This window comes from Myxocyprinus asiaticus, chromosome 34 (assembly GCF_019703515.2).
Source record: "Myxocyprinus asiaticus isolate MX2 ecotype Aquarium Trade chromosome 34, UBuf_Myxa_2, whole genome shotgun sequence".
Classification (NCBI taxonomy): domain Eukaryota; kingdom Metazoa; phylum Chordata; class Actinopteri; order Cypriniformes; family Catostomidae; genus Myxocyprinus; species Myxocyprinus asiaticus.
Window position 1 is genome coordinate 34,606,077 of NC_059377.1, and position 14,889 is coordinate 34,620,965.

At 38.8% G+C, this 14,889-nt stretch overlaps 1 protein-coding gene across 1 annotated transcript in view; it reads left to right on the top strand.

Moving 5' to 3' along the window:
* The window catches only part of LOC127424984 (glutamate receptor ionotropic, NMDA 2D-like), a 57,854-nt gene extending 43,960 nt beyond the window's left edge, over window positions 1-13,894 (top strand). Inside the window, exons 11-13 of the mRNA XM_051670555.1 lie at window positions 4,192-4,379; window positions 9,499-9,731; window positions 10,889-13,894. Of these exons, the coding sequence (XP_051526515.1) occupies window positions 4,192-4,379; window positions 9,499-9,731; window positions 10,889-13,894 (3,427 nt within the window). The remainder of the gene's footprint in view (window positions 1-4,191; window positions 4,380-9,498; window positions 9,732-10,888) is intronic.
* Window positions 13,895-14,889: the final 995 nt, after the last annotated feature.

A 14,889-nucleotide genomic window follows, 5' to 3' on the forward strand; every position in this document is an offset into this window, starting at 1 on the left:
AAGGGTGGTTGCACAAAGTATTGAATAAAAGGGTGCCCACACACTTATTTGACAAAAATATTTGTTTTTTGATAACTTGTGTTGTGTTTGCAATTGTTTGATAACCTTTACAGGATATATTTTTGTGAATTAAATTGAAGATCAGAAGGATCAACAATAAAGACCTATTTTTCTTTGCTTATATTTAACAAGGGTGCCAATATTTTTGGCCACCACTGTATTTGCGTAATTTTTAGACATCTATATAGATGTACTGTATATGCATATATCTATAGTGTAGTGTTTTGCATAGCTAACTTGGTAAACGAAAAAGCTCTCAAAAAATACAGGCCTCAAACTCAAGCTTTAATGCTGGCCCTAAATCAGAACACAAATGTGTTGTGTCCCAGCAAATCAAGATGATCTTTTAAGCAATGGGGAAAACAGATATGCTCACAAGTAACTGATGGATGTGGGTGACATAATGGTGTTAGTGTTAGTGTAAAGAGGTGTTAATTATTTTGTTGGCTGTCACTTTTCATCTCCATTTCGAAGAAGGGTGTGACGATAGACTTACATCCATTGGTGTGATGTCACTGGATGGACCAAGGATTCAGCAGGGAATTCTGCTTCCACAGCACAGTTCTCTTTTAACTTGTCTATGCAGTGCTCGCAATACATCTCTAATACTTTTGTATTCTTCTTCTTTTTCTCTATACTTTTCTATTTCTACTATTCATATATAGCTTAATGTACAAGTTCCATTCAGACTTTTTTTGATAGGTCACTTCAACCTATGTATTATATTATATTATATCCGTGAAGCAGACTCCCTCTCTGTCTTCAAAAAATGGCTGAAGACACAAATTTATCATGAGCACTTTACCATACTCTCAATAAAAAATACAAATAATTAAAAAAATATATATATACTTTTGCACTCTAACCTCTATCTTGGCCTTTTCTTATGCAATTGCAACTTTGTAATGCAGCACTTTTTGTGTTACTGTCTCCTTAAGATAAATTGCTTATGTTGTATCCTTCCTCATTTTGTATTTAGCTTGGGATAAAAGCATCTGCTAAATGAATACATTTAAATTTATGCAAATGTACCATGACACCTGCTTTAAAGTAGTACCAAATATTTTTTTAGTTTGTAGTGAGCAAAAATTCTGAGCAAAGGTGAAGTGGCATCAGCTTAAAGGCATCGCATATTGAAGTTGTTCAGTCAATGGTAGAATGTTGCTTTTGTGATGTTGCTTTTAAGTGCCAAGTCTAGTCTCTTGACACCCCTTTGTGTACAGTAGTTTAGAAGAAAACTTTTAAAACTTAGACTTTGTCATCATTATACAAAGGCCATTTGATTTTATATCATTACATTTTTCATCTGGTAGCATTTAATTACAGAATCAAGCATTTCTACAGTTGTCTATTATACATTAGCTTCTCTGCATAATAAGACGCAGTGATGGATCCATAATTATTAAATAGCACTGTGATGTCAGTAACACTGCCTCTCTGTCCTTGGATCAACATTCAGACGGCCTATGTGCACGAGAGAGAGAGAGAGAGAGTGTGTGTGTGTGTGTGTGTGTGTGTGTCTATGACCATACTATCTAATGCTGAAGTCACTGCATTATGCATACAAAGGGCATGAATATGCATTGCAAAAAAACAAAAAGCTGTTATGCTTCCCTATTTGAATGTAGAATCCCAACTTTTAGTCTTCGTAATTTCTCGCAAAGAATCTGTCATGAGCACTTGGTTTGTGTAACAATAGTCACCTGCTCACCTCCCTTCTGCAATGACGGAGACTTTAACTTTCACTCCACTGAATGTAAATTAGGGCCACCGGCCCATAAGTCAACAAGCTAGGTTTCAAACTCAGTCATAGTTGATATTCAAAGGCACTTGTGTTTTCCACGACAGCCTACATACTGCTTTTACTGTCTCCCTATTTCAGTTGTGTTACACTGTGGGCCAGAATTTTTCACTATCAAACACCTGTCTTTGTGTGTTCTAATCTTTTGGCTTTGCCTTCACTGAAATGTGGGACTCATTTTCCCCCAAGGGCTCTATTTTGTTGGATATAACACTTCTGACAAAACCTGCCACCTTGAATGCTAATGTGGTTCTGGCTGGTCTTTGAGGGCCAAGTCAAGCTCGTTAATAACCTCAAAGTGTGCTTAGCAAGATGTTCAAGAGTAGCCAAACGAAAAGTCAGTAATAAGCTGTCAGTATGGGTTTTGGCTGCGAAGATGTTGGCATGTTACAAGGTGGGAAAAATATGATCAAAGATAAGAGACATATTGGTGCACATACTTCAAGCTCGAACTCTTATATGGTATGACCAATATGCTTCCTTCTGACTTCTGAAAAGGTATAGCAATGTACTTTTCCCCCCTTTTATTGTAAATGTTTTATTGTTGTGTACAGGAAACAAATCAAGAGAGTGAATTTTTATTTTATTTTATTTTATTTATTTATTTTTTCCCCACACATTTTATCCCCTGGAGAAAAGTTTAAGTTTGATTGCCGGTTTGTTAAAATCCCTAATGGCACGTTGAGCTATCGTGACTATGCTGGTGGCAGAGATTTCAGAGTGGTATGCAATGTTGTTCCCTGATCCCATTCTTCCTCTCTTTCTCCTGTAATTTCCTCTCAGTTTCTACTATTTTGTCTAATAAAAACAGGCAAAAATCACAACACCATTTCAATACAATGCTTCTGCATAACTGGGACGCCAAAACATTTTCACTCTGAGGGCCAAAATGTAATTTAAAATACAGAAGGAATGAAGAAACATGATACCAAAAAAAAAAAAAAAAAAAAAAATCACACATCAAAATTGTCACTCAATAACTAATCTTCACCATGGAAGTTTTTTTTTTTTGTGTGTGTGTTTTTTTTTTGGGCTATATGCCAATTTCTGATGGTTTTGATCTACACAGGGCTCATTTAAAGACCGATACTTGCACAAATTAGTCCTCTTGTATGCTGCCCATTTCCACCAAGTGAGCAGCCAGACAATACCAGCATTCTCTGCAGATATTCAGTAAAGTGCTTGTGTGCATATATTATCACATTTATGGCAAGGAAACAAGACATGCCTCAGAAAACACAAGAGGTTTTTGATTATTCGCCTAAAAAAAAAAAAAAAAAAAAAAAAAACCTTTGCATGCATGAAGTAGCTGTGTACCTTAGCCTAATTTATGCAACCTTAGTAGCTTCTTATTTCCTTTTCTTTATCAACTTACTTTTTTATCACTACATTTTGAGGTGTAAACTTTTAAATTGTAAATTTGTTAATTGCTGGGGTAAAATGATAGCATTTAGTTATACCAGAATTTAAATGGTTTGACCAGTGGTTTTACGTTCTCTCTCTCCTGGGAATATGGAACAAAAATATTTACGACTTATACTGCACCCACTCAATTTGTCCAATTAAATGCTCATTAGAATAAGAATGTTCCTCCCCTGAACACCACAAACTTCTGGTTAGCTATAGAAGTAGTAAAACTTGTTCTTGGTTGTAATATAAACTAAAGGCTCCAAGCCCACTACGCTTTTCAAACCAGTACATGGAGACTTTAATTGGCTTCACTGAGTACTCAATCTCTATTTCAGTACTGACAACTCTCGGAAAGATTTCATATGTTAATGTGGGTATGACATATTGATACCATATTGGTCTTGCCAGATTAGAAAAACACAAGACCTGCTGCATCAAGCATGTATGCATGCTGCTGCACAATTAAACATTGATACAATCCCCATGTAGCAGATCTAGACAAGTGAAAACTGGGGAGGTGGTGGGTTTCAGAGAAAACTCACAGCGCGCTGCAGTGAAACCGGCTTGCAAACTGAGCAAATTTAAATGTCAGGTAAAAAGAGTATGCAAGTTGATTGGCTACCTGATTACATATCAAAGGACCTATCAGCTTACATCATGTTAGCTGATTTTCTTGACATATAACATGCGAGCTAGGTGATTGGCTAACAGATAACAAGTTAAAAGAACCTATCAGTTTGTGCTATTCAGAGTTTCATGCCTGAACTTAGTAATTTAGTTTCAGAATTGGTTTTCCTTAAAGATTTTTTCCCCCCCACCTATGTAACATTTAACAATCAATAAAGTGATAATTGGTCTCTCAAACTAATTTTCCCCCATGCCTTGATGTTTTGTTTGCCATTTCCCTTTTCTCTCTGCAGAAAACTGGATGCATTCATATATGATGCAGCTGTCTTGAACTACATGGCACGTAAGGATGAAGGCTGCAAAGTGATGACCATCGGCTCTGGCAAAGTGTTTGCTACAACAGGATACGGCATTGCCTTACACAAAAACTCACGTTGGAAGCGGCCACTAGATCTTGCCCTACTACAGCTAGTTGGAGATGGTGAGAGAATTATTTTATGAAATGGTAACCAGTTGCCTTTTACACACAGACAGAGGTACAAATGGGTTCCGATGGGCTTATACATGTAGACAAGTTTTACATGTAGAACACATTAAAGGGATAGTTCACACAAAAATAAAAATTCTGTCACCATTTAATCACCCTTATGTTGTTACAAACCCATATGACTTTCTTTCTTCCATGGAACACAAAAGGAGAATGACATCTGTATGACAGCCTCCGTCCCCATTCACTTTCATTATATGGAGAAAGAAAATGCAATAAAAGTGAATTGCGACTGAGCCTAACATCTCCTTTTGTGTTCCACAGAAGAAAGAAAGTCATACGGGTTAGGAGCAACATGAGGGTGTGTAAATAATGGCAGCATATACATTTTTCTGTGAACCGTCTCTATAACACATCACATCAACATTAAGTACAGGAGTTGTAATATTGAGACTCATACCCCTGATTTTCACTATAAAAAACACACTCTTATTATACTGTATAAATTAGGGATGGGCATTTTCAAGTAATTTTGTAGTCGAGTACTCTAACCAAAAAAATAAAAATAAAAATGAGTAATCGGTTACTTGTAAATTAAAATGTCAGTTAAAAATATCAAGTATTACACATTTTGTTTTATTCACAAATGTTACAAAGAATGGTTTAAAAATAAGCTACCTTTACCTATTTTTCTTTTAGGAAATAAATGAATATGCATAAATATAAAAAATATATAATAATTTAAAAACAACAGTAAAACCCATTTGTACTCACCTGGAACTTACATAAATACCAATACTTATGGCATTAGGGTAATACACATAAAACCATCACATTTTCATAATTTCACATGTTATTATTCAGAAAAACAATTGGTGAAAGTTGGCTTTTTATAAAATCCACTCTGCCCGTGTTCAGATATTTAATGCACATACCAGCCTGATAAGCTTCTGAGTTTCTCGTACCGCTTTGCATTTTCTTTCCACAACAAAAACAGATTGCTGTCAGTTGGTATGCATGACTCCAACAAGAACAGAACACCAATAAGTCTTTATCACACTTCCGCGTTTGCACAGCGGAAGCTTCGCCTTGTAGCGTAAAACAGCTTCCGCTGCATTCTATTTCAATGGCAGTCCCCATTGTGCGGAATAATTATGATCTTTTTAATGTACAATTAATATCAAATACTTAATCTACAGAGACCTACCTCACCTTTCAATAATTACTCATGAATGATGAAACAAAGAAAAACGGTGTCATATTATTTGATGAATTTTATGATTTTAAAGGAGTGTATGTATGTGGATAGGCAGCACTTCACAGAGTAAAAGTATGTTTTTTTTTTTTTATTAGAGGAATGCAAGAATATAATACAAACAAGAGTACATATACACATTAAAGAGCATTTGAACAAGACTGGGGTATATAGTATATCACAAAAAAAAACAAAAAAAACATATAATCCAAGGAAAGATTGCACAGTGTATGTGCAATGATAAAGATCACATTGCTATCATGTACTTACTTTTTAGTATAATCTCCAGGTATGTCATAAGATCCATTTAAAAATGTTCAAATAAAGAAACATTTCCATCCCAGAGTCCAATTACAGAAAATAGCTGGTTCAATCATTGTTAACGTGTAGGTATGTCCACCCGGTTTGAGTGTGATGGTTGGAAAAGAGTTTGCTGGCGACCGAATGCAATGTAAATAAAAAATAGAGATGAAAATGTCACAGCTTCAATAGTGAAAACAATTACATTAAAAGACTTAAATGCTGTCTCTTCGGACTTGAGTTGAGCACAATAATCCTCTGGGAGTAACCAGAACAGCACGCAGCTCCTCATGAACCGGGAAAACTTTGCCCTGATAATCGCCTTGCTCCGACACTATTATACTTTAAAGGGGAAGATGATACATAAGGTAAATGGATGTGTTAAGACAAAGAAACTATTTAAATTGTTCATGTTTACTGCCAAGAGCATCTATGTTAGTTTAATTTATTTATGAAAACTGGCGATCGTCCATGGACAGAACTATGGGCGGATGTGTGATTACGTTACTAATCGGAGCCGAATGTGACGACACGTGGACTGTGATAAAGGCCTACACATTACAAGTATTGCTACACTTGGCTTTGCTTGAAAGCACACGAAGACGCTGTCATGTCTCCTTATACACTAATCCATAACGCCCCCAGTGGACTCAAATGTAACTGCGAAATATAGTGAGAGATCTAGAGGGAAAGTATGAGATCAAAATCCCGCCAAATATATTGCGGTCACGGATCCCAAAATAATAAGCGTGAATCAAAAAATAATAAGCACAGATTAAAAAAAAAAATATACGCGCAAAAATAAATAAAAATAATAAATCAAAATAATAAGCACAGATAAAAAAATAACAAGCATGAATCAAAAATGTATAAACACATTTAAAATATGCTGCAAAAAAACTAACAAAAAAATTAAAGCAAAGTCATCAGAATTGCAAACAAAATCATGATTTCCTTGGTTATATTATTGTTTTTTGTGCTCGCTGACAATTTTGCTCATATTTAAAAAAAATTGTATGCTTACGCTGTATTTTTCTTTGCTTTTGTTTCCAAGTTCTGTGCTTGATTTTCCAAAACTTGTGAGTAGAGTTTCATGTAAATCAGGGGGGCGTTTTGCGTACCTATTGGTCTACTAGTTCTTGATCGACAGCTCCTCCTCTAGCCAATCATTCTAAGAGTGGAGGTTACATAAGACTTCCTTGTTTGTAGGTTATTGGCTGCATATCTAAAAAAGAAAAAAAAGAAAAAAAGGCTGGTTTGGTGTGCATGTTTTTACTAGCTGTACCAATGTAGTCGCGAGTTCAGAACCCAACTTGATCCGCTTTTCCACGAAATAAAATCCAGATCCCGACACCAAGGCCTATAACAATACTGATGAATATAGAAATGCTTACATATAACTGGACATTTTTCTTTTTTTAATTATATCATAAATCTAAAAGGTGTGCATTATTGCTGACACCTACATGCACACTTTGGAGTTGGTTGTATGCTTGGAAGTCATTTGCTTCAAATGTTACTGAAGTTGTATACTCTGTTATGGAAATGTTTGTAAATGTTTTGGATTTGTATGCTCCAGTGTTGCTGTATCTTTAGAGATGATCCCTAAATTTGTGACTATTTGTGAAATCAAGAACGTCCAACATCAAGCCAACTTTATTGCATTGTTTATTGACGTGGGGACACTTGGTCTCTTGTTTCTGATTTCGCTGCAGTATCGTGGAAAAAGAAACTACATGAAGCCGTGCCAACGAAGCCAACGTAGGATCAGTACATAACGGCACATTCAGCAACATGGAAAAGTGGATCAAGTTAGGTTCTGAACTTGCGGCTACATTGGTACAGCTAGTAAAAACATGCATCAAACATCCACACCAACCCAGCCTTGTTTTTTTTTTTGTGTGTGTTTTTTTTTTTTTTAGATATCCAGCCAATAACCTACAAACAAGGAAGTCTTAAATAATGCCTAAACTAAAGACTCTGCTAACTAAATTCAGCTGACTCGATACATGTGTTAACGGACTATAATAATGGCCTACTCGGATAACGTGATTTTGTTTGCAATTCGGATATATTTTTGATTCATGCTTGTTATTTTTTTGATCTGTGCTTATTATTTTGATCTGCACTTTTTATTTATTTTTGCGCTTATTATTTTTTGATTCACGCTTATTATTTTGATTCATGCTTATTATTTTTGGATCCTTGACTGCAATATGGTGGGATTTTGATCCCATAAGAAAGTCCAGGATAATTTAGCATTGCCCACAGCAAACAAATTTGCAAAGAGAAATACATTTGGGATACTCAAGTAGAGTTTGTAATAGTCTATTAGCTCGATTACACGTGCACATCACTAGTCTAGATGGTGACCCAACAGGTTAATGCTTTGAAATAAGGCACCTTTTTGAATGGTGTAACACTTATTGGGGTGTGGTGTGTTATTCTGACTGTACATCCTCTGAGGTGGGATATAACCCATTTAACTCCCCATCTCTTGCACTTGCATGCTTTTTTTTCATGGTTTTGTAGAGACACTTTGATTAAGAAACTAAAGAGTTGCGATTGTGATTAAAGACTAAATAGGAAAGGGAGCTGGAAGAACTAAAATATGATAAATGAAATTATGAAAAGAGTCACAGTAAATGAACACAGTAATGAATAGCCAAAGGGTCACTTCAGTAAACACTGCAGTAGTTGAACAGACTTGATTTTTAATTTTGATGTGTATTTGAATAGGAATTCTCATTAGGGCTGATTTTGCCTGTTTGAAAAAATGGGATGAAACATACGATTTCAGTTCCCATGATTAAATTTCCCATTATCATTACCCAAGTCATAGTTCAAGGACATATTGTCATAAATTGAAACATATAATTAACTAAATGTAGTTAGTGTTTGTTTGCATAGTTTCATATAAATATATTCCTTCTTGAAATCCTTAATAAACAATCCTCAAAATAAAGCAGACATCTAAATGTATGTGTCGTTTTCTCTGCCAAAAACATGCCCTTGTCATGCCTTCATTTTTTCCCACAGTGACATTTTCACTGTGATAAATGCACTAATGGCTATTGTTGGGAGGTAGGCCCATCAGCCTAGAGCTTTCATCTCCAAACTACTCTAGGTTTGTCTTATCACAAGAGCCTCGAAACCAGGCCATTTCAGACCTCCATCAAAGCTGTTATTTTCCACCTCAGTCTCTCTTTCTCTACCTCTCTCTCTTTCCTCTTCTCTGCCTTTCATGATTTTTTTCCTTGCTCTGTTTTTTCGTTTTCCATTTTCACCTTTTTGTGAACACCATGTAATAATAACTGAAGCTAAACCAAGATCTCCACTGCCTGGAGATTTGAATTAAAGACACTTTGACCAACAATAGTTTTTGAATCTTGTTCTTTATCACCTCCTTTTGTTCTTTCTTTTCTCCTCCTCTTCTTTTCTTTTGGCATCACTCTCTACCCTCTGTCCAATTCTCCCTCTTATGCCCTGTTTGTAGGCCTGCTTATCTTTCATGTTTCTTATCTTCTGTCAATGTGCCCATCTTTTCCTTCTTTTAAGATGAGATCGACATGCTTGAACGACTCTGGCTCTCTGGCATCTGCCATAATGATAAGATCGAGGTGATGAGTTCCAAGCTGGACATAGACAACATGGCAGGGGTATTTTATATGCTTCTCGTAGCCATGGGCCTAAGTCTGCTGGTGTTTGCATGGGAGCATCTTGTCTACTGGAAGCTCCGCCACTGTTTGGCCCGTTCTGGAGGACTGGACTTCCTACTCGCTTTCAGTCGGGTGAGTGACCCAACTGAGAGCCCTAATAATATATACTCATCTCCAAATATATTTTTTGTGAAAATATGCCTATGGACCCTATGCCTATGAAAGTTTTTATATTTTCAATTTATAATTAATTTTCCATTTTAATAGTTACAACTGCTGCATTGGGATTTCTAATGCAACTGCTGAGGGAGTGATGGTAAATTAGCAAAATACAGCATCTTTCTCTTTCTGACTGCCCTGATCCACCGCTTTCTTTTTTCCTCTCGCGGAAAGGTGTGGAAACGTAGTTGTTTTCTTTTGATGCTGGAGCACATGGGAACACAAAAATAATACTTGCTATGGTCTCCTATTCTCTTCTATATAAGTTTATCCTGCTATAGTTTGCTTGCTTGCTCCAAACCCAGAAATGTGAAAAGGGTTTATATTGGAGACAAATACACCAAGAATCACAAGAAACTGTGTCCTCAGTGTGTCCGCCATTTTATATTGTACATTCAACTTTTCATGAAAGCAAAAATCACAAACATCAAACTAAGAAAACTGAAACTGTTTAAATTATAAATGAAAGGTAAGCTTACTCTTTTTGCAATTTACGATTTAAGTCTTGTTACCTGCTAGTTCACGGTTAGATTACAAAGAGTGACACAGTAATCTGTATCAATCAGGCATTAAATCCATAGAATGGGACTTTCCAGCACACTTCTATAATTCCTGTATTGTTGCAATGTGATGGGCCATTCAGTATTCCCACTAAATACACTGAGGGAATACGGATGACAGAAGATGGATCATTTATTCATTCTGTATTAGCACTGTTTGTCTTCTTTACTTACATTGTGGAAGGAATAAGAATAACCTTAAATCCCCCTTGCAAGCAAACACACTTTTTATGAGCGAACTGTAAGGCTGTTAGGTTAGATTGGACTCAAATAGTGAGGTCTTCATTGCCATTACCTCAGATAAAGTTTAGCTGAGCTAACAGTGTGTACACTTGCATCATCAAAACACAGGGAGCTTTGGTATTTCATTATTATGGTAATGTTTCAAGTCTTTACCGAGACATTTTCCAAGCGTCTAAATCTGTGTTTATGTCTCCAAAGGGAATATTGTGATATACTGCATCTCAGAACTCTTTGTTAAATAAATCTTTTGCTTGTTATCTCTTACAGGGAATGTACAGCTGCTGCAATTTCGAGGATGAAACAGCTCCTGGAGGTTCCCAAAGCACACTTCCTCAATATCATCATGTTTCCACCGTTCCTCCTCCTCCCCCACCTCATATAATCTCTACAGCTGTGGCCAATCCCTCCATCACTATGGCACAACAACAGCAGCAACAAAAAAAACAACACCACCAGCAGCCCCCAGTTTACAACGCCATTCTTCCTGGCTCACCTCCATCAGGTGGACATTCTGGCATGGCTTTAGGGCCATCGAACAGTCCCATTCTTGGAGCACCTATGCCATGCTCTACATTCCTACCACGCCATGATCGCAGATTAGCTGTGGTTGATCGGTGGACACGTCCAAAGGTGGGCCCTGAAAAGCCCAGTGGTGTGAGCAGTGGGATTACAGACATATCACAATTCCTGGGAATACCCCCTCACTGGGGCACAGGAGTAAGTGGAGGGGAGGGGGGTCTGGATGAATACAAAAGATACTATGGCCCAATTGATCCAGAGGGCTTGGGTGTTTCTGCAGAGCCAAAAAATGTAGGTACCCTAACTCCAAAAACTAAGCATCGTGGGACAAAATCCTCTGGAAATCCAAGGTTACCTCCAAAAAGTCAGGTCTCTGGACATTTACCTATTAACCCTGCTTTACCACATCCCTCTTCACCTCATCAAACCTTCTGGAGGAGAAGCAGCCTCTCAAAAAGGAAGGGCTCAGGGGGCCCACTGTATGAAAACATCCTTCCCCTCGGGAGGAGAGGCGGCGGAAGGTACGGAGTAAGGGATGGGGGTGGCAGAAGGGGATGTCGCCCTCCACCCCTCCCTCTACCTGTACCTGTGCCTTCTCCTACCCAAACTCTGCCCTCGCCTTCTGCATCTAAATGCTACACATCTACTTCTTCCAGCAGCTCCAGCACCACCAGTTCATCCTCTTCTTCAGAAGTAGTCTCCCGATCCAATTCTCCCTCCTCCTCATCATCTTATACATCATTACATAGCTTCAGGTACCGGACAGATGTACAAGATGTATGTGAGGACTATGACACAGATGAGCTTACAGAGGAGTCCAGCTTGCTTTTGGGGAGGAGAAAAAGTCATTCATGCATGTCCTCTCGATCCCTGCCCAGCAGTCCTCCTCCACCACCCATACCACCCCGCAAACCATGTACAGAGAGGGCGCAGATGAGAGACAGAGCAGGCAGTCAGCTTGCACAACTTCAAGAGTGGTGGGCATCTTGGGGGGAGAAAGAAAATAACAGAAGAGCAGCTGGCAACAGAGGAGATAAAGAGGATAAACGACATCACAAAGAGAGAGAAAGGGAGAGAAAGAGGAGGAAGAAGGGTAGAAAAAAAAAGAAGAGAGAAGAGCGTGAAAGGGAAAGGGAGCGTAAAAGACGTAAGGTGAAAAAGAAAAAGAAAAAAGAGGAGAAATCCAAGAGAAGGGAGAGGGAAAAGCGGTCTGAACAAGAGGAGGGTGACACTGACAGGAAAGATGTTTTCGAAAAATTAATAGGACAGGAATACTCTTCCTATCCTGCACTGAGGCGAAGCTCTTTCCAAAAGAAAAGTGAAAGCTCTACAAGGAGTTATGAGTGGGATATTCCCAGAGAAGGAGTAAAGAGAGAAAGGGATAATCAAGCAGGCGATGATGAAGAGAGAAGTAGAGGAAAGGAAAGGCATCACAGAAGCCCTAAATCACATGGACACTCCAGGCCAAGGTTTAACAACAAGCATTATACCAGCTCAAACAAGCCTTCTTCAACTGTCACATTTTGGGGTAGTGGGAATCCAACTTCAGAATCTCCGTCATCTTTTGTTCCACTGCTTCCACTCTCCTCCAAAAGACGAAAGTCTGTAGTAGCTGAGCGAGGAAAAGGTGGAGAGAGTCGCCCCCTTTTGGGAAGGAATGGGAGAGGTAAGGCCCGCTCGAGAGAAGGCCTGTCATTTCATGAATGGGATTCTGAGGAGGAAGAGGATGTGGAGTCAGACGTGGAAAGAAGTAGACCAGAAGACCAGGCGAGACGGAGAGAAAGCATAGAAATGGACTCAGAGTCAGAAAGGGAAAGAGAAAAAACTGTTGAGATATACACAGATGATGAAGGTTCCTCTGGAGAGTTTGGTAAGTTTGAGAGATATTGGGAGGGTCATGAAGGAAGGGCTGTTGGAGGCATTGGGGGAGGAGGATGGTTTTTTGGCACCTACCCAGCCAGAGAAAGAGCAGGCAGTATAAACAGTAGAGATGACACATTTTTAGGATGGGGTGGTGGAGAAAGCAGCTTGGGGTTCGGAGCAGGAACAGGATGGGGATCAGGAGGGTCAGGATCAAACCGGTGGCCTCCAACTCCATTGACTCCCCCACCCCCTCGAAGATATTGGTCTGTAGACAAGTTACCAATGAAGACTGAAAAGAAGTTTAAAAGCAGGTCCCAAGTAAAGAGTAGTGGCCACACATCCTGTTCCTGCCAGTCACCCCATCACTCCGCCAACAATCACTCCAAATGGAATCGGATAACTTCTCGGAGTCAGGAGGAGCTACTCCATTGCCACAATTTTAGCAGCAGTGTAAGACCCAAGCGGCAGTCATCCAAACCGGACCGGGCTCAGAGCCAGGCAAAATCTGGAAGCCAATCCAACCTTAATATACAAAGACTGCAGTGCTCAGACCGGTCCAGACAACAATCATCCCCACCTCAGAGTCTATCACCATCTTTACCCCCTCCAGTGGTCCCTGCACTCCCAGCACCACCATCTTCCTCTCATCATATACATGTTCCTCCACCTACCTCCTCCTCATCAGTTTCCTCCCCTTCAGTTGTCTCATCTACACCTGGTGCCCCACAGCCCTCCTCCTTGTCGTCCTCTAGTGCTAAGCTCCAATATCAAAAACTCCGTTCGGTTCCCCAAACCCAAAGGTATCAATCCCCACATGTTCCCCTCAAAACCAAGAGCCTGTGCTCACGTCGAGGCTCTGCCCACTTCTCCAGTGTGGAGAGTGAGGTCTAAGGGACATAATTAAATGAGGAACATCAGCAAGCAGCCTTCCGGGGCAATCAAGTCACCTGCTTATGCCACAAACTGTTAACTGTTCATGACAGTCGGGTTGGGTTGTTCTAGCTAGCACCCTTCTTCTCTTGCACAAACCTCTAATGCTCCTTAGAGACAAACTTGGATTGGGATGTCACATAAATTGTAGCCCTCTCTCTTTACTTGTGTAAGAATGGTACTGCCATGCTGAAAAATCTTTTTGATGTTAGCGAGGCTATGTAATTAGCTTTGCTTTCTTCTTGGGGGCTTTTAGGTGGAGCGTCGATAATATGGGTAAACGTGATTTTCTTGGGAGTGTTTTGCTGCTCGATGGCTCAGGAATGATTTTTCAAGGGGAGATTCAGAGGTCGAAATACAAAGCCCTAATGCCCCACCCCCCATTTTCTTTTTTCCTGCTCCGAATCATGATGTAATTGTTGTGTATATTCATTTAATTTATCTCAAGGGAAGCGTTCATAAAGGAAAGTAGCAATCCATATTTCTTTTCTCAGAGCATATACCTTGACCTCCACCTTTGTTCACAATTAGTATCTAGCATTTTGTGTTGTTGTTGTCAGTGTTTATATTCCTAGCAACTGGGTAAGTTAGCCATGATTGATCACATATTGGCTTAATAGCTAAATGCCAAACATAAGTGGAGCTGATGTACAGTCCTGTTACTCTGAAATCATTTCACAGGTCCTCATGTTTCATTCTCCTCCCTTGAGCAATACATAATTAACTACAAACAACATTCAATACATATATTTTATATTTAAAAGTTATTTTATTATATATAATATATATGTTTTGTGATCTGGTTCGAAACAGTTGTGTTGAGTTATTAAAAGAACATAAGCACTGTGCTGTTTTACAGTAGGGCACATGCAATGTTTCAAAAACCTATAATTGGTGGCAGCCCTTCCCATCTCAACTGAATGTACACGTTGCCATGACAACACAGTGTAATGCAA